Source organism: Rhinolophus sinicus, linkage group LG10 (genome assembly GCF_036562045.2).
Source record: "Rhinolophus sinicus isolate RSC01 linkage group LG10, ASM3656204v1, whole genome shotgun sequence".
Taxonomy (NCBI): Eukaryota; Metazoa; Chordata; class Mammalia; order Chiroptera; family Rhinolophidae; genus Rhinolophus; species Rhinolophus sinicus.
The window spans coordinates 62405590-62426752 of NC_133759.1; the positions used below are offsets into that span (position 1 = coordinate 62405590).

The following is a 21163-nucleotide window of genomic DNA, read 5'->3' on the forward strand; positions in this document are numbered from 1 at the left end:
TCATATAAAGGAACAGCATGAATTTAAGGGTCCTCTGTACACAGTCAGGAGAAAAAAGTGTCCAAACTAGACTCCCAGCCCAAACATAGTGCAATGAAGCCGCACACACTGAGAGCACAGCCCTCCTCTCAAGGTTTGAACATGCCGTCATCTGTAACTACAACACTCACCCAGGTTGAAAGTTATTAGTGAAAGCTTAAAGCTACATACCGATTTCCTAAAATGTCCGTAGACTGGAGGCTTTCATTTCTTTTAATCCAGAGGTTCCAAAAATGGGAAATCCTGAGGTTCTTTCTACCTCCCTCTCCAAAACAGCAGCACCGGGGAGTTGTGAACTGAGTTTCCTAAGACACTTAGGTGTAACTCAGTTTCACAAACTAGCCTCCCACGGCTGACACACACAACTACTGACTGACATCAGCAACTCTAATTGAGTGACACCTCCCAGCTCAGCTCCTTCCTCCGATCAGTGGGAGGAGAGCAAATTTCTCATTGGCAGATTTTCCCAGAAGAGAAACTCATTTTTAAAAGGGGGTACAGTGTGGGTTCAGATACTTCCTGGGAAGTAAGTGGCTTTGAATCCAGGCACCAATTCACCGGAGGCGGTCCAAGGGAGCCATTTCTCCCGGGGTTCACTCACCCTGGACATGAACAGGTTCTACAGGAAGAGCCACAAACCACTTCAGCCGTGTTTTCCTTTGCGTCCATTCCCACACACATAAAAACCAGGGCTGGACTTGAAACATGATCTCTGAACGCCACCCCCTCTCCTCTTATCACTTACAAAGATGACATACTGGCGCTTTTGCCTCCATTCAGCATGTTCCTGCACTGAGGACAAACATGCTTCCTTTAGTAAGCAAAAGTCCCACTTAAAGGTGAAGGGCTTCAGCTCATTTAAACAATTTGAAATAATTAGATGGCAACTGGGTTGGCAAAAGAAGTTATGAGAACGAGACTGAGATTTTGTGTCTGAAAGGCAAAGCCATTTCCCTACCTGAAATCTTAAAATTTTATGCAAAACCTGGTCTCATATATGTGCTTATAATACTATAAAAGTGAACTGGAATAGCACAAACTTAATTTGTGACAGTGGTTGCCACTAGCGTAGTGATGGTACAATGTATGAGGGGTAAGTAGTACCAAAACACTTCAACAGTACAGTAATGTTTTATTTCTTTTATTAATAAAAATGAGATGAAGTAAATATGACAAAATATTAGTAACTGTTAATTTAAGTGGTTATGCAGGTGTATGTTTTTGGTACTCCTGTATTTTTAAAAAATTAAAAAGAAATGCAAATTTCTCAAATTAAAATAAGTTTACATAAAATGTACATAGGTCTATTTTATAAAATAGTGTGATTTCCACCTCCTAACCATTTGAGAGGCCTCTACTTTAGACACTTATTATCAATGTGAATTCTTATCAACGCTTGAAGTTGCTAGGGAATAACTTCTAATTATAGTGGCACTAGATTTAGCTGGCAGCTGGAAATAAGCTAGTTTTCCTTTTGAAATTTCTGAAATCATTTTTTTAGCATGCTTTACATTATTTTGGTATTTTTGATCTCCAAAAGCCAGAAGGAAACTCTGAAAGAGGCAATGGAGCTGAGCTGAAGTATTCATTTACTAAAAGATTGCTCATGCAGCATTCGAAGGACAGGACTTCTGACACAGCAGGAAGCTGACTAATTTTCATTCCCTTCCTTTTTGCCAGTGTTTTCCTTAAAAGATAAATATGAGCCCCTGACCCTTATGCCTTGGTCAAAATCATGCGAAGATTTCAGATCAACGGGAGGAGAAGGGGAAATTGGTCACAGAAATATCTATCAGGCTGACCTGACTTGTTGGGGCCCCAGCATTACAGAAATAGTCTGTCATGTAATAAAGAATATTCTAAATCATCTGAACTATGAAGGGGTTTAAAGAAAGCGTTCTGCATTTGAGGAAAGAAATCAAAATTCAAATGTAGAAGGAAGCAAAGTATGCTTCACATTTTCTATTATTTGGAGATACTCGTGTCCATATAGGGTAGGACTGTCACCAGGTATGATGTCTCATAGGGTAGGACAAACCTATTATATATATAAATATATATACATATATACGTATATATATATGTATATATATATATTATTTATGCATGTGTATATAGACAAACATACTTGTAATTTTCGTATTAAAATCGAAAACAAAATTTGCCCAAACCAAAATGACCACTCTTGGAGATTTGAAAGAAAAAACAAAAGAGGAGTTTTGTCTGCTTTGCAACACAAAGTTAAAAGTATGAAACTCGACTGTTTTCTAAAGTGATCATTAAACAAGCATAATAATAAGCATTTATTAGTATTTATTATTGTTTATGTGACACACACTAGTAGCTATAAGTTAGAAACTGTGCTGTTTTTAGAGTCTATGGTGTTAGTGATAAAAGGAAATACTTGTATGGTGAAAATAAAACCATAAATTAGGTCTTCCTTAGTCTACACCCATCTAGAATGATTAGTTGTGCCTTTTAGCATCAAAAGAAGGAAGTAGATCGCCACAGATGAAATAATAGCTGGGATTAACTTTGAGACAGCAAAATACATAAATAAAAAGATAAAATAGTAAAAGTAAAAGAGGAGCAATATAAACAATGGTATTAACAAAGACATAATCAAAAGTACAACAGGAAGAGAACATATCCTAAGGTCAGTAATTACCCTGTCTTAAAACAAAAGTGTCAAAATTTTTAAAAACTGACACAGAAAACCAAAGCAGAATCAAACTCAATTTTGAAAGTGAATTTATGCAAAATATTGTAATCAGAATAAATTCCCTTTATCCTTAGATGTAAAAGGAAGTTGATGATTTTTGAATAATTTGCCACACATTGTTATACTTTATTTAATGAAACACATGGGTTGAATATTTAAGCCATTTTCTTGAAACCTACAATCAATATTTAGTTAGATCTCATCCACTATTATAGACTTAAGGAACTAGAGGAAATCACCTCTTCCCATCCCCATTCTACAATTACAATGGTTCTTAAATATCTGAGGCCACATTCAAACTTTGATAAAAAGACTCCCAGGAAAAGTACAGGGACCTTTAGGAGACAGGGTAATGCATACTTCAGCAGCTCTTGGAGTCATTTGTTCATTCCTGTTCGCCTTCTATGTGAGAAGTCCTGTTTTTGTTGGTGAATAATGGAGCCTCCCTCCTTGTGGGGCTTACTTGAACCAATTGGACCAAGTCAGACTGCCTTGCTTTGCATTATGGGTTTACCACTTGTGTTCTATTTGCCAAGTTGCTTCACTTTTCTGAGTCTCAGTTTCCTCAGTTGTAAAATGGGACCAACAGCGCCTTACTTGGAGGGTTGTTGCAAGGTCCCGTGAGATTATGTTTGTGAAGCACTTAGCCCAGTGCTTGGCTCAGAATAAACTTTCGGTAAGTGATAAAGTTAGTTGTATTTTTTACGAAGGACTCAGTCCAATTTCCTAATTTTATCATGTCTTTGTGCAGCCACCTACTAGCAGAAACGGCTGTCTGGCTCTCACATCTGTCTTTTCCCTGACGAGTAACAGCCAAGTTATTTTGTTGCTACACCTGTGCCATTCAGGTTTCCAATTTCGTGAGTTTCAGCCTCTGTTAAAAACTGCTCAATATCTGTTGATTTCATTGGTGGTTTCCGGATACACCCTCTAGGTAGGAAATGTGTTCACTGTTCCTGCCTCATAGAGGTCACAGAGGAGAGAGGGGTGGGTCAGGGGCACGCCCACAGGCAGAGACAGGGAATAAGCTCCCTCAAGTCCGGGGTACTCAGAAAAGGAATGTGCCCTGGCAGGTACAAAAATGCTGGGGAATGCGCACCTGCCACTGGCAGGAGGGAGCTGTTGGGGTAGTGAAACACCCAGAAAACGCCTTAGACAGAAAGCATCAAACTGCCGTTTTGAATCTTGACAAAGTGAATGTAGACACCACCCAGAGTTTTAACACTAGGTAAGTACAGGAAAGATGTCATCAGAGGCTGTTTTTTTTCGTGTGTGTGTGTTTTTTTTTTTTTATAATAGCACTTATAATATAGGTTAATCATTTAACTGCAAATTCACCTGGAAATGACTAAACTTGGGATAGTCACAGCTGCGTGACTATGATTGTATAATCATACACAACCACGCACAACCAGGCCCCAAATACACCAGTGCCTAACCAGAGCCCACCATCTGACCTTTCTCACGTGGGAAGAGTGCTCTATGGATATTTGTAATGCGAACAACAACAACAACGAAAAAAAAAAGAAGTAATTCCCAGTTCTACCTCACAGGAATTATGAGGTAGGAAGAAAAAGCAGCAACTGTGGCAGCCATTTGCAGAAAAGGACTCTGAGTCCCTCCCATTTTACTTAGACTAGGTGTTCTCAACCAACGATGATTTGGTGTCACTCCCCATCCCCACCCACAACCTCAGGACATTTGGAGATGTCTGGAGACATTTTGGGTTATCACACTGGAGGGAAGCGTGCTCCCAGCATCTTGTGGGTGGGGGCCAGGGATGCTGTAGAACATCATACCATGCTCAGGATGGATTTATATGGCCCCAAATGTCAATAGTTCAGAGATTGAGAAATCCTGACTCAGAGGATAATTTCTGGTGATGTAATTATGCTTTGGTCAGCGGAATGGGTTGGTGAGGAAGATCAAATTTTTGCTCTAAAAAACTAAATTTTGGAATTCTATTTTTCTTTAGGTGATGGCTTTAGGAACAAATGGTTGGCCAGATTGTTTTCTAAATGCAAATGTTATCTACTGGAGGGACTTACAACAACTGATCAGTCAGGGTGCCGAACTAAACTTTCATAACACACCCAAATGGTACACACTCAGGTAGGGAAAATTACTTCTTTAGATGTGATGTCATAACCTTCCATACAGAAAGCATCACATCTTAAATGCGAGGAGTAAAACATTCTAAACAGCTTTTGAAAAGTTTAGATGAAGAAATTCTGGGTATCAGGAAATGCATAATATAAAAATCTGACCATCTAAGATGGTGTCATCTCACCCAGATTTCCTCTGTGGCTGAAGCTCTAACCTCCCAGGGCTGGCCTAATGACTTCCTGTCAATACTTCCTGCATCAGGGCGCTCACCACGTATATTTGGTACAACCAGTGTTAACCTGCTGCTCACAGGCACCTGCCTGGCTGTTCTGGATTGTTCTGGATGTTTACAGCTGGCATCCCTTCTCATGGGTTGGGACCTAGTATGGTTCTAAAACACTTTCAATAAAATCCCAAATTTTAAATGTAATTCTGTCTTTCCAAATGAATTGTGAGGACCTTGATCCCAGGGATTTGGCTTTTTCCTAAAATGAGACAAAGAATATAAAGTACTAGCTCAGGTCCCCTGCAAACACAATGGGCTCAATAATTTTTTTTTTGGAAAAATATAAAACCATATACTTTGCACTGTCTTGCTAGAAATTGGTTGCTAAAGGTTGAATGAGTTAAAACCAAATCAATCTGTAGTCATAAGTACACACAGAAGAAACCTTTACTGTTTCTGCCCATTCATAGAATCATTTTTCACAATGCTTTAGATACTGTTTGGTTGTCTCTGCATTTGGACTAGTCAATTCTATTAAAGAGCTATCCTTCATTTTTCTACATGTGACAACAATTTAGCCATTTGGTAAACGCTGAGAAATACAAGGTAATATTAAATAATGAAGTCTAATGGTTTTGTCTGTCCAGAAGGCATTTCTCTACCTTCATCTTCAGTTTCCATAAGAAACACTCTTAAAGTTCTAGCTGTCATGGTCTCCTTTCAGTTGTTACAACGTGCCTACCTCCTTCCCATCAGCATACACTGTTCTCTGACTAGAACATGCCAACCCATTCTTCACAAGCCTGACTCCTTTGCATCCTCCAGGTCTCAAATAAATGTCTCCTTTCTCAGAGAGGCCTTCCCTGAACACACTAAATGTTACCCATCCATCCCCATTATTTTCCTGCCATCAGAGACTATAGTTTCCATCAGAGACTGTTCAAAATTTATAATTATATCTTTATTTCTTGCTTACTTGTTTCTCATTAACCACCCCCCTAAAACACTTCAAAGGAAACAAACACAGTCTGACAATAAATCTTATCACCGTCAGGATCTATTTTTCCTCCTTCGCTTTAGTGACAGAACATCTTGAGTTAAGACTTTGCCCACGGCCACCTGAACTTCCCATCCTCCCTTGCAGTTAGACTTGGTGACTTTACGAATAACAAGACTGCTTGTCTTGGATTCTTTCCATTTGCCAGCTGGTTTTGAAATGGAAATGGATACTCACCAATGCCCAACCAATTCTCTAAGAGTTCCCTGTTTTAGAAGAACTGCTTAAAATTCTAATTGTGATTAACTGTAGAAGGGGAAGAGAAATACCGAAGCTGTCCAATAACTTTCTATAAAATATCTACTCAGTGAAAACATTCACTAATTCATTGGAACCTCATAATGATCTGTGAGGTAGATAGAGTAGATAGAATTATTTGAATTTGACAGTTGAGAAAATAGAGGCCCAGAAAGGTTGAGTGACAGCTCCAAGTCAGCCAATGGGTAAGCAGGAACATAGGACTGGTTCTTATTTCAAATTCAAGCTACAGGATTTGAGTTCCCCTCCCACTAATTCTGCAGAAGGTTTTAACAATCAGATTGATTATTGCTGTGGCGAGGTTTAATTATACACTTTACAAACTGGATGGATTGGTTTCCAGTTGACATTTGGTGATCCAACTTTTTCCCTCCACACCATACTTTATTTTGTACTGACGTAGAAAGTGTGACTGGACAGCACATGTTCTCTTCTTCTGTGGTTGATCTCATCTAGCGCTTAAGTAGAGTTAGAAGTAGCATCCTAATGGAGATCCATGGTGGTGTGGTAAAGTGGATAAAGCAAGGAGGGTTAGGAATGATTGAGATGGTTGTACTTAGACAAACCCGCAAGTCACTCTGAGTTTAAGTGAAATGAACCCTGTACTTTTATGACAAGGAAACAGAAAGATGTTTGTGCTTCTGGCTCTAGGCATTTGGGAATTCCAACAGTTAAGAAAAAAGTCAGTTAACTGAAGGCTGAGGACCTTTTCCCCATCCCGAAATGACCTGGAGTGATCACAAGACTTTCTCAGCTTGTTATAATGCAGAAAGATGCTAAATCTTGAAAAGCATTTTATCCCACTGTGGTCTTCCTATGACACCTTGACGCGCATGCCATTTTTATTTTTCCCATCTCTGACTGGTTCTGGTTTTCCCAGGTGAAATACTTGCCAGAGGGGTACAAATCAGTCATGACTCTAATCAGCCACTGACCCACTGTGTACTTCTTTGGGAGAACAGACATTTTTCCTTGAAGTCCTGAATGAACAATAAAAAGTTACAAAGAATACAACTCTGCATGTTTCCTTTTTAAAGCAAAAGTTCATTGTTTTTAAGTTTAAATGTCCTATGATTTGAAATTCAGTTGAGTTCTGGCATGATTTCACATTCCATACGAATTTGCAATGACACATTTCATGTACAAAGAGAGGATTAAAAAGAAAAACTACTTATGAACTGAATTTTTAATACCCTGATTTTTTGTGGCTTGTACTCAGAATTTTAAAATTATCTCTTAATTTGCAACATGCATTAAAACATTATTGTTCATAAATTGGGAGAGGCAGAGTGCTTACCAGTTTCTGAAAATAGAAAATTTGAGTGTGGACTAGTACATGGAACATTAGGGCTATGGGTTTGGAGCAATGTTGGGTCCTCTCTATATAAACAATGATCCAAGAATATTTCTGATACCCTTCTTGATTGTCTCTCCCTCACTACCAATGAACAACACCGGTTGTTGAGTGATGACTATATCAAGCAGAGTGCTAAATATAATCTCATTTAACTCTCATAACCACCCTATGCATTTGGTGGCATTACATTGTATAGATGAGAAACTGAGTATAAAGAGAGATTAAACAACATGCCCAAGGCTACACAGCAAATTGACATCAGAGACAGGCTTTGGGTTGCTTCCAATACTCTTGCCCTGCATCATTATACCACATGGATTGAAAATGACTTGGCCCCCATGACTGGCAAAGCCTTATAGAAAAAATACATGAAGGGTACTTGTTAGATGTTCTGGGAGGAAAGACAAACACAGGCCCCAACATCCAGAGGCTATAACTGATTGACATTATATGGAAAGGACAGAAGGGCTCAGTCCGTGGATCTTGGACCAAACTGTTTTCAAATCAGCCCTTTGGCATCAGTCTCTCTTATTACTGGCAAATTTTCCTCCTTCTGGTCGGTTTTTAAGCTGTATAGTTATAACACAGCAGGCATGTGGTTCAAGAGGCTAAGCATGTACAAGGCCTCCCATTCCAGTCATTGTTTCACTTCAGTTTGCCAGTAACTTGCTGCACGCATGTGCCCGTGCAAATAGCTGAAGCAGATCCTCCTTTTATGAGTCTGCACTCATGGCCCTTTAAGTGATGCATTTTTCCATTTGTGCCATCAGCCAGGACAGGGACTTGTAAAACGTTCTCCCTCCAATTAAATTCTTAAATTGTTTGGATGGGAAAAATAGAGATACAGAAGCAAATCCATTGTCATATTTAATGGAAGAAGAAAGGAGGAAGCAAACAGTGGTATAGAGTGGACACCTGCTTAAATAACCAAGAAAGAGAAAGCAAAACAATGATAATAGAAGATGGCCTGTCTATGGTATTTTTGAACTGCATGGCATGTCTTGCAAGTGAAATAGGAAAACTCTGCAAACTGAAAAAAGGAAGTGGCTTCTGACCCTTGTCTAGACTGTGGAATGAACAAGCACAACTGATTATGATCAGTGTCAAACAATATTTACCAATTTCTCTGAAACTGTGAATGTAAATAAAGGCCTGTGAGTCATGAGAAACTGAGAGGAAATTAACTGCAATATTTACTGTGCTGATTCTGATTCACCATTATTTTGGAAGAAAGCCTGGTTGTTTTCAGTGAATGCATTTTCGTTCTGTGGGAATTTCAGTTTTATTAAGCCACATTAGCTAAGAAATTACTTGTGAGTCAACTTAAGTTATATTTTACATGCAATCTTCAGAAAACTGGCAAGACAGCTGAATGTTATTAAAGTAAAATTCAGGGAAGAAATAAATTACCAAAAAATGTTGACATAAATGAGGTCTACCTTAAGAAAACATGATACCGTGTTTCCCCGAAAATAAGACCTAGCCAGACAGTCAGCTCTAATGCATCTTTTGGAGCAAAAATTAATATAAGACCTAGTCTTGAGCACTAGGCTTCAGAAGCAGAAATGTTACAGGAACGGGGCCACCTGGGAGCAGGGGCGAGGTGTGGGGAAGAGGGTGCCTGGCAGGGCCCTGAGCCAGCGGGCTGACCCTGTCGTACATTATATTATATTGTATAAGACCTGGTTTTATACCCAGTAAAATAAGACTGGGTCTTATATTAATTTTTGCTCCAAAAGACTCATTAGAGCTGACTGTCCGGCTAGGTCTTATTTTCGGGGAAACACGATAGACCATAATTTGATCTTATAAAATAGATAAACTAGGGGTTAGTTGTTTGCCTTGGCTGGGATTCAGCTCTGGCCCACCCTTCTCCAATGGAAACAACCATAATATCCATCAAAAGAGAATTGGTTAAGTGAATTATGTATTTCCACATAATAGAATACTAGGCAGCATTAAAAAAGAGTGAAAAGAGATCTATTTATAAGTGACCTGAAGAAATATGACACGGTATGGAACAGTGTACATAGTAAGATTTCATTCTCTCTGTTAAAGCATGGAATACACTCATAAAGTCTAAATGAACCATTTCATAGTATTCTCTTGATACCGGTCATCATGGGGGCTGAAATTGGGACTGCAAAAGCACTTCCTGCCTTCATTGACGTGTTTCTGTACTGCTTGCATTTATTGGTTTCTTTTACCATGAATATTTATAATTTCTGGTAAAAAAATATATAACTGTAAATAAAAATAATTTTGAAAAATATTTGAAAAAAATTGCATGGCCCTCATTTCTAACATTATTTATTAGAAATCTGGTCTTAGAAGAAAATTTTCAAGTATTCCTTACTTCAATTGATCTTGGTCACAGGGCTTATAGAGACAAAATTCTATTTGTATGATTACATACGTGCGCTCTTACTGTCCCTCACCCAGATGGATCGTGGCTGTTAAATGCTTTATTATTTTTATAGATAATTTCAGATAAGCCTCAGTGCCCAACTAGTTTGATCCAGGAGAGCTGGACAGGCATTAGAGCGGGGCAGTGGTTTGCCCTAGACCACCCTTTTGTGTTGTCTGTGTCAGTTTTACAACCATAAATTAGGGAGAAAAGGGGAATTTTACTTGTTCTCTTAACTCAAAGGAAGATTGTGAGCATTGAGTGAAGCTGAATTGAAACTCAGATGAAGAGCACGTGGTATGATTACAAGAGCCTAACTTTATGAAGAATATAGCTGCTTTCCTAAAACACATTAAAGCAAGAGACAGAGAGACGTGATAGAAGTTACTTAATGCTGTGATGTCGGGGTGTGATAACACAGGAGCCTGGCCATGGTCTGTTATTATAGGCCATTGTTTCACTACTGTGACTCCTGGTGATGGCAGCAGAGCACAGGGAGGAGGGCAAAACCTGGGAGGGCAGCATGAGTAAACCATTATGTCGTTAATCATACTGAGTCGGCCAGGGCAACCGGATGGTTATCTATATGGACTCATCAATTCTTACATAGGCAAAATGTACAAGCGATTGCACGCTAGTGTTGGGTCAAGAGAAACAACTTCATAAGCAAATTGAAAATGGAAAATAATGTAATTTACTAGCTCTAGAAATCCAAACCTGATAGAATGTGACCCTTTAATAAACAGTACGTAACTTACTTTTCTTTACAAAAAGCAAATACATTTAGTGTGGAAAATTGTGAAACAAAGATAAGCAAAAATAGCAAGAATAGTAAAAAAAAAAAAAAAAGATAACTCATGCCTGTATTACAGAGAGGAAACGGCACCAAAAATTTTGGTTTATGTTTTTACAATTCATCCAATGTAAATATGTATATGTATATACATAAAATTTATAAAACAAATGGCATTGTCCTGTTCATACTAACTTAAAATAAAAACCTCTTTATATGCACTTGTAAACTATGTTGTAATCAATATTCCAATAGCTGAATCTTTGTGCATAAATTTATTTCCTTAGACTAATGATCAGACGCAGAATTGCTGTGTAAAATGGTACATAAATGAGTTCTAAAAAGCATTTTACACTGACCCTGAGTCTTCTCTGAACCCATGGCTTCCCTAACAGAAAGTTCTTTGCCCAAGACTGTTCGGTGCCCCTGAAAGCGATATTCCCAGCTCTGGAAGAGCTCAAAGTTCCCCTAGGTGTCTGAAATGATTCACTTACTTTCCGAGGTTTCACCTTATCTTGTAAATCATACTGGCCAATTCCTTTATAGCTGATTCCAAGCCACCAGGGAAGACCTTGTTTATCCTGGAAGATGGAAAAGCATGAGAACCAAGACCTAATTGTTAAGTCTTTTAGAGATGAAGTAATATTAACCAATTTCATCCTTTGACAAGTATCAACAAGTCAAAATAAAGCTGTCTTGGTAAACAAAACAGTACTTAAAAAGCTAACTTGTTATTAAAATGACTTCTTAGTGATGCTTCAAATAAGATTTATAAGTCAAAACAGACCACTACTATTAATACCATCAAAAAGGATGAAGCATTACTGTTTTGATTAAACAGCTGAAGAAATAAAATGTAAGTAATTCAAATAAGAATTAATCCAGAGTACAAAGCCAGTTATCTATTAAAAAAAAAAAAAAAAAGAAAGAAAGAAAGAAAAAAGAAAATGAGCTCTTTGTTCTCTTGATTAGCTATAAAGGTCAGGGAAGTTTCCAAAGAATTACAAAGATGTAAAAAGTATTTCCAAATCCTGATGTTTATAATATACTTAACAATGAATATGGGAATACTGAAAAACTCTTTTAGAGAACTGTATGATTCAATGACAGGATTTTTGAATAATGACTTTGAGGTACATATGGGGAGAGGAGAAATTTTTTTTTCCATAAATTTATCTTTTAGGTCTTATAAAGCAATGGATTGACATAGGGAAAGAAAAACTTAGGCTAAAACATATACCCATATGCAAACAGAATAATAATCAGTAGAAATTAAAGTTGCATTCGTACATATTTTTAGTACAACATGTCCTCATTATGCAGGTATTTATTATCCAATTCCTCACACCATTTCGAATTGCAAACATTGTTGGAACTTGAAAAGTCACTCAAGATTGATCAATTATAAAGTTATTCCTTTTTTAAACAACACTCACTTCTTAACACTTTATCCTTTATCATCTCACAACATTTTTTAGTCAATTTCTCCCTGCTTGTAAACATCTGAAAATACTACACAAATACAAAACATACCAACTGAAAACTGGTATTGCAAATTCTGCACAAATGTGAGGATTTTATGAAGCTGTTGAAATGACATTGGAGAGTGCATGGTTCTCATACAAAGGCACTGTCAAATGAATAACTGGCAGCATTAGAAAGATAAACAATTGGAAAAGAGAAAAATAAGCAAGAATAACTAAAGGAACAGGTGGGCCAAAAAAGAGTGATGTGAATTTCTTAGGGTAATAGAGGCTTTGGGAAAACATTTGAACATAGCAAGCATTTGGCAAGTGTTTGTGCTTTATAATTGGCTAAAAATGACAAGATATAATTAGGCTTTTATTCTTTAAGAAAATCAATCCTATACTCAATGCTCAAATTTCTAGAGACAATTTACACATACTGGGGGGTGCCAAAAAAATGTATACACATTTTAAACGATACTATCTATGCTCAAGCAGTAGTTAGCTCTAATTGGGAGTGTCTGGACACTGATGGTAACCACTTTGAGCACCTCTTGTAATTGCAGAAGTCAAACATGACTTGTATTCATCTTTCGTTATTGGTATACATTGAGTACTACAATTTTAATACAGTTTTCCTTTCTTAAAATGTGTATACATTTTTTGGCGCTCTCTTTATATGCGTATTGATATATGTGATTTTAGAAAATTGGTGTTGTTCACTAACTCTCACAAAATAACATGGGTATTATGAAAGCTTTGCCATGTAAAAGTATTTACCTTTACTGCATAATAATGGACTCCATAAGTCGGTAGAGCTTCTACTATTTTCATATACCTATGGAAAATGAATACATATTATAACCTCTTGCAAAAGTAGAAGACTCTTATGGAATTTGTATCTACTTTCTTCATTATAACCATGTCTTTGACTAAAGTAGAAATAAAATAAACCATTCTAGGGGTAATTTTTTTTTACTTTATTGAAATGTTAGGAGGGCCTAATAAGACTTCAATTTCAAAAAGCTATAGCAAATGTTATTTTCTGCATAGTAAGATTTCTATGCCTTAGAAACATATCGTACATATTAGACACTCATATTGCAAGTATTGTTTAAACTAAGCACCTAATGATGCAAGCAATGAGAATCAACCTTTGGGTCACTCAGAATAAGTAAAAAAATAAAGCAATTCCATATGCTGATTGTGGTAAACTCTTAGAAATATATACTTACCTCTACAGTCAAACACCTTAGGGTGAATTTTATTGTACGAAAACCTGACTCTTAAAAATATGCCTTCCCCACCCCAAATTAAAGCAATGGTGCTACCATTTGCTATTTTTAATTCAACAAGTATGTCTTGTATACCTCTAAGACTTTATGGAGTAGAATAAATTGTGTAAGACTGCCTCTCTGCTTACAAGGAATTGAGGTTCCCGTTTAATACAAGTGGCCTGATCAGTGACATTTTGAAGATCAATTTCTCTGGACTTTGTAGTCAATAATTTGATAATTTAAAAGAAGTAAATGGCCTACATTTAAATGAATACAAAAAGTTAGGTAAATGTGCCAAGGTCATGCAGCAATTGCACTGCACAGCCAGGATTTTAACAAACTGAGTCGAATTTTACAGTCTAGAGACTTAACTATCAAGTTAGATAGTCTCTTATTTGGAGCCACAACAATAATGATCAGGGGAAGTAAAAGAAGTCTGATTTTAGGAAGAACACTTCATAATATGCTCGTTAGCCTAAACTAAATCCTTCAAGGGAATTATTTTTTATTTGTTTCAGCTCAGAAAACACGCACAATGAGTTAAAATTCAACTTCAGGACTGCTAACTTCTGATTTCTGCCTTGAAATTCACACAGGTGTACATGATAAAAAAGGAGATTAGTGCAAGAGGTGGGGTATAAGGGAAATCTGTACACTGACCAGGGCAATAGCAATCTCCAAGGCTTTATTTCAGTTCTCACATGCTCTGAGCTATATTCAGCAGTCTTTTTAAAAAAAGATTTCTAAGGCCATAAAATTTATTCTACAATTACTATAGCAATAATGCAACATTAGTTTTTATAATTATAGAATTATACATTTAGTTTTTATAATGTTTAAATTTATGTCTCTTGTGAACTGTTCCTAATAAATGGATGGAAACTCAATAAGTGTAAAATGCAGAAATATATCACTATGGCCTTTCTTGGTAGCATGAAGAAACAGATTATCCAACACCAACACTGTGTGTTCCACACAGAGAAGCGTCACAAACCAGGTAGCCAAACATGGCCTCCAGACAGGTTTTGTTTGGCTCATATTTTATTAAAATTTTCTTAAAATGACTTTGCAATGTTTAAAATGTGATTTAAAAATAGGAAATTGCAGCTTTTCTTGGAAAATGTCAGAAGATCTGGCAACATTACACCTGAATTCTGAAGCTGAGTAGCCTTGCCCTTACCCATGGCAAAAGGTCTCCAGTTTCACCACACTCGCCCCCGTTCCCTATTTCCCCATATTTGGCCTACAGTTGTCATTTTGGCTACCTGCCTGACACTGAATAGACAGCACCAATATATGGAATGACCCAAGACATTTTATAATTCATGGTAAGATATTTCCAATCAGATGAGGACTATATATACACAAACTACGCAACAGAAATCACTTCAGATGACTGCTGCAAACAGAAGACATTAAAAGTATATCTAAGCAAAAACAAAGAAAGATACTTACTGAACCACAGCTTGACCCCGAGTCAGACCTTTGATTTTCAAATAATGCTCAATTACCCTGTCCTCACTGTAAAACAAGAAAATGAAAAGTATGGCAATACATAATTATATGAGATACAGACTCGTTGTAAGTGTCTCTGGGGGACTACTTGAGAAACTGGAGAAGGAAGGCCTTTACCAACTTGTTAGGTAAAGAGAAGCTGGCTGACTTTTGTTTCTGCAGGACATGGCTTCCTGAAGAACGCAAACCTCGGACATTTGACAACCTTGTCATGATTTTTTAATTTATATTTTATATATTTATATGTTATATGTTAACATTTTTAAAAACTTAAATTATTAGAAGAAACATAATTTCAATTTATCAAATGAAAAACTAGTATCTTTTGCCATAACTCAATGAAATGTAATAAATATAAAATAATGTTAATAAAGAGAGATCAGCAAGTATTATGTATTAAAGATATTTTCTTTATTCAGAAAGATTCAGAAAGAATTAAAACTGCTTCTGAGTCTGTGTTCAATCTTAAATACTCTATTATCACCACTCGGGGACACACTGCTTTAGAAGAAAACCCTTCATTATTGTCGAAGGATAAAAGTTGTTCCCTGGAAAGGGTAGAAAGAGGCTCAAGCCCAGCAACTTTGACCTCATTCAGCTCTTGTACCCTACTTTCAGACAGGTAGCTCTTTCAGTCATATCTCAAGTATAAGTTAGAAGAGTAAATGTTTTTGTCTATATATATTCAGTAATAAATGGTCATTGGTCTTTTTTTTTCTTTAAGAAACTATCACTCAACAATGATTAGTTTAGGAAGTTTCAGACTCAGGATGCAATGTACTCACTTCCACTATTTATTTGGGAGATATATTCCAACTTTCATATTAAAGCTATTAATGTAGAATACTTATTTTTTAATCAGTTTTTTAGTGGAAAGAAAAACCATCTTCAGGATTCAGAGCCTTAAACCAAGGAAAATATATTTAAAAGGAATGGAAGTAATTCAGAGGGAAAAAAAGTATTTTTCTAGAAAAACTGTTACATGAAAAATGGGGACTATGGAGTCATTAAAATACAAACAAAGAAAGCAACTCAAAATATACAATGATTTCTGGCCATAGAGGAACTCTCTGCTCATTCAGGTCATTTCTTGTTATTAAGAAAACCTCTGTCCAAGGAAATCTGTATTTTGTACCACTTAAGTGCACTCTGCTAGCGTAAGGCCATGTTACCCCAGGACTGCACATACACTGGGCTTTGGGTTCTACAGACCATTCACCACCTGAAGGAGAAGGCACACGGCCATTCTTCACAAACAACTACTATCTTGGGACAGTGATTCCAGTGAGCTTTGACAAGGTCCTGTCGCTGAAAGGATCAAAGTCTACTTATGGTTACTTTGACATATTTGATGGGTGACTTGATATTTTCTTCATTCATGTCTCTTTTAATTTCTGGAAAAGCATGCAGTTCTCAGTGGACACTGTGATGACGAGTCACCTGTTACCTTGCTTTTGCTTACCAGTAAGCAAGAGAAGGGTGCTCCTGAAGAGTTTTGGTTGGAAAGACTGGAAGTGTCTTTAAATCTTTTCTGGCATCTTCATCACTAAAAAGAAGAGTAATACAGTAATGTCAGTCACTGTTTCCTAAGCTATTATCCAAGCTAGTCACTCTATGAAATCTGAAAAACAGCGATAGCACACTGGGCTCTGACAAAATGTCAGCACACATAAGGCTCTGGTCTCTAACTAGATAGTCCCTAATTTGACAACCCCCCAAGTCATTTGATAGTTTAACGTTTAAAAAGACAAAAAATTAAAATAACAGTATTAAACTGCCTTAACCCCATTTTCCTTACTCTCCTCATGAATTTGCACCCATTTTCATTATGTACTTCCTGTATGTACCTAGCTATATTATTACGTAATAATTATTGCAATTGTGCACATTCCATATCCTATTTTTATACAGCATTTTTCAAATTTCATTATACACCTTCTCCACATTCCTATAGCAACCTCATAATTATCTTTAGTGGCTACATAATACTCACCATGTTGGAATACTTGTTATCATAAAACCATTCACATAGTATCACCAATTTTTCATAATAGATGTCATTGCAATAAAAAGGTTTATGTAGAGCTATCTATTACTCATCTGTTATTTCCTCTCTGAAATAAAATGGACCAAGTCAGCCATCTGCAGAAATCACTGGAATAGAAGATGACTTGAAAATGTGTTTCAAATGAAATCCAAGGTATCGCTTATATTGCATCAAGTGAACTAAAATATACCTCATATAAGGGCAGCTATTACCTAATTATAAAATGGCAAAATTCTGGTTGCCAAAAGAGAAGGGTGTGGTCTTTGTGGACTTTAACAGGAGGGAGAACAGGTAATACAACCCAGTCATAGCTGGTTCTGCACTATGAAAGAAAGTACCTTCTAACTGTCCCAAGGATTGAAGGAGCTGCTCTATGAGGAAACAGACATGACTCTCTAGATCTATTAGAGCCTAGTATAAGCACATTAAAGAGCTACTCAAAATCCTGATCAAACTGGTGTTCGTCAAACAGCATATTGGTAACTCTTCTCCTACTTTCCACCTCTTCATATCTTTACCGTAGCTACTCTGTGTTGAGAGGTTACCAAGAGCCACTCACCATGCAATACATGTTTGGGCATTATTTACGTCATGTAAGTCTCTTCACAACTCTTCCCATGTGGTAGGTACTATCATGATCCGTGCTTCACAGGTAAGAATGTAAGGTTTTGAGAGGCTAAGTCACTTGCTCAGTGTCTCACAGCTACTATGTGGAGAAGCCAGAAGGCAGACCCAGTCTGTTTGTCTTTAAAAGCCAAGACCATAACCATTATATTCTATTACCTGATTCCCTGACAGACTCCCAGAGCGTGTCCTAGAGAGCTGACATAAACATTCTCATCTCTTGCAAAGCATAACTCCTCTTAACCCTCACCTCTAGTTACATTTGAAAGCACTGAAGCAATTAGTTTCAAAATCCATCATTTCTTAATTTTTACATTAGCTTCCATGGTGTTTGCCCCAATGTGCATCATGATTTTGAAAGAGATGAACCCTCAATTGGAGGATGAAGCATTGAACCCACGGTAAATCTCCTCCCAAAGCATTTATTCAATATTCACAGATCAATTATTATAGATCAAACCAGGGAACCAAGTATAGTCTGACACAGGTTTTGTTTGGCTCACACTGTGCTGTGTTGTATTAGAAGTTGCTCACTTCTGTCACTTGAGCAGGCTTGGTGTAACTGCTTTCCTTCACTGTCTACAGAAGTTTGTTTTCTGGTCCTGGTTTTCAAGTTTCCTGACCATGCTACAGTGCAACCAAGTGAACACACTGAGCCAATTGTACATAAGGTACTGTCTTTCGGTAAGAACAGATAGTTAGAGTTGAGTGTTACCTAGCTTGGAGACACTATGATTTTTACCTGTCAAGCTTTTATTTCAAAACCAGGTTCATGGCCCTTCCTTAAAGGTGAAAGATCTGGCTTTAGAAATTACTACAGGAAATAGTCACTTGGCTCCTGTTCTTACATAAGGATAAATCTTTCTATTCATTTGAAATCTGAGCAGAATGGCTTAACCACATTGACAATCTTGGGAAACTGGTTTGTGCTTCCTGAAAAGAAAAATATACCACAATCCAATTTATTCACATTAAAGGTCACCTGTCAACTCCCAGTAATGATATTTATTTTTCTTAATAATTTCTTTTATGCCCTGTCCTTCAAATCGCATTTCCTTTTCAAAGTTGGCTTGTCAGTTTTCTATGAAGGGCACATACATGTATATGTTCTAAAATGATAGACTAAGGATAACACTGTGTTATTTATCATCACCATGAACTACATGTGTGTTATCTTCTGGGTTTGTGTGAATTACGTGCCGTATTCCAAAAACTCAGCCTAGCATTCATTTGTTCCTTTGGATTATATTTAATTTTGCGGCAATCAAGACCTCACTAGAATAGTAGCTGCTGTTTACCATAAATTCATTTATAATACATACTTGCTAAAAGTAGCAAGTATGTATTAAGTGTATATACTGCATATCTAGCATGCAGAAGCAAGTGTTGTGTGATTAGATTACCCACTTTCCCTAACCCCATTGGCCAGAACAATGATGTGGCTATTTCTAATTGCAAGGGACACTGGGATATGTAGTATTTATTTGGGGCAGCCACATTCCTACCTAAAAATTCTACTGATATGGAAGAAAGGGATATTGGATCCTGGGGAAAAACAATCAGACTCCATTGCTAATAGGGAACCACCACTCATATCGAGGTAATTTCTGCCATGGGAGAATATGCATCCATTATTGATTGCATTTTTTCAAAATAAGCCAAAATTCCAGTGTTTTATGTAAGATAACTGAATTTTAAAATGTTGCCCCAACCAAAAACAAACGAACAAAAACCCAGAAATAAAAACTGAAACTTTGTGAGGGCCACATAAAATATACCAGCAGACCATTGCCATTACTCGGCAATTTCTGACATAAACTATTAGTAAAGAATGGATTGGGAGATGCGTTCTCAGCGTCTCAACTTGGTTTCCAGTTTTAGAAAATTTATTAATAGTGTAAGACTGTCAGTAATGCCTGAATAAAAGAGACACGTAAGTAATTTTGACAAATGTGGAATCCGGACCTTTCCAAATTATTACATTCTTAGGACAGAACACAACTTTATTTCTTTGTATTGGAAAAGTTTCATATTATTCCTCCAAATCTGGTTATTTGTGCCATTGCAAAGCATCCTATACTTGTGAATATATAACATTACTTTCCTATAGGAACCTATTCAATAACCCATTTCAAACAAGCCACCACCAATACTGAGGTGACCGAGCTGTGGACCTGGCTGAAACAGGCAGCCTGGCAGTAAAATGACTTAAACCTTTTAACAAACAGTGCACAGAAGTAGAAATCCCAGTGGCTAACAGACAGCAGCAGGTGCTCAGCTTCATAAGTACACATAAATGCATTTTAAACCCTCAGTGAACCACCATTACGCACCCGACTACCAAACTTTTAAAACTCGGACAATACTGAGGTTACATGAAGATGAAGGCCAATAGAAACTCCCACCCATTGCTAATGGGAATGTCAGTTGGTCTGATCATTTAGGAAATTTGCATACTCCATGACCCAGATATCCTTTCCTAGGTATATCCTTAAAGAAATTTACACAAAAGAATAAGGTTTCTAGCAGCATTGTTCACAATAAGACAAATAAAAGAAACAACCCAAATATTACACAACAGTAGAAGTGATAAAATTGTAATCATACAATGGAATACCATCCAGCACAGATAATACACTATAGCTTCACACAACATGATGAATCTCACAAATACTAAGCAAAGAAGCAAGACCCAAAATAACATACACCACAATCCCATATATATAAAGTTCCAAAACAAGTGAAATGAAACTAGAGAGAATTGTATATAGGTGATTAAAGTATAAAGCAAAACAAGAAAATAGGTACCACAGAGTCAGAGGACCTCTGGGGAAAGAGGATTTGATTTCAGGGGGAGGCTGTGCACGGCGGAGGTGGGTGGGGTCTTGCCAACATTCCTCCCTGGAGGCGGTTACCTATGTCTGTGCATTTTCTAGTTTGTTTCTTACACCATATATATGTGTTTTATGCATTCTTCTGTGATATAATTCTCATCAAAAACTAGATCAAATATGGCTAGTGGGTGGCCGTGAGGGTGCTGAGGAGCAGGCCCACTGCCATTTAGAGAAGGGCTGCAATGCCAATGCGAGAGGGTAGAACTTACTAAGCCCAAAATTTAACCACCAGGGTGTTCCAAACAGTGGCACATTAATCTAAAGTTAATGTTCAGAATTTAATCTAAACTTGTGTTCAGAGTTTAGAACCAAGCAGGATTTCACGTTTGAGTGGACTGACAGTAGCTGAGTACTTATTTGTTCACCCTCCAAAGA

General features: G+C 37.1%; 1 protein-coding gene across 11 annotated transcripts in view; it reads right to left on the reverse strand.

Annotated features, from left to right (window-relative positions):
• FRMD4B (FERM domain containing 4B) overlaps positions 1–21163 on the reverse strand; it is a 375301-nt gene that overhangs the window by 22898 nt on the left and 331240 nt on the right. For all 11 annotated transcript variants that reach the window (XM_019711733.2, XM_019711729.2, XM_019711732.2 and 8 more), the window contains 4 exons: positions 16686–16769; positions 15164–15229; positions 13212–13269; positions 11460–11546 (listed from right to left, as the gene is read on the reverse strand). In XM_019711733.2, the coding sequence (XP_019567292.2) occupies positions 11460–11546; positions 13212–13269; positions 15164–15229; positions 16686–16769 (295 nt within the window). The remainder of the gene's footprint in view (positions 1–11459; positions 11547–13211; positions 13270–15163; positions 15230–16685; positions 16770–21163) is intronic.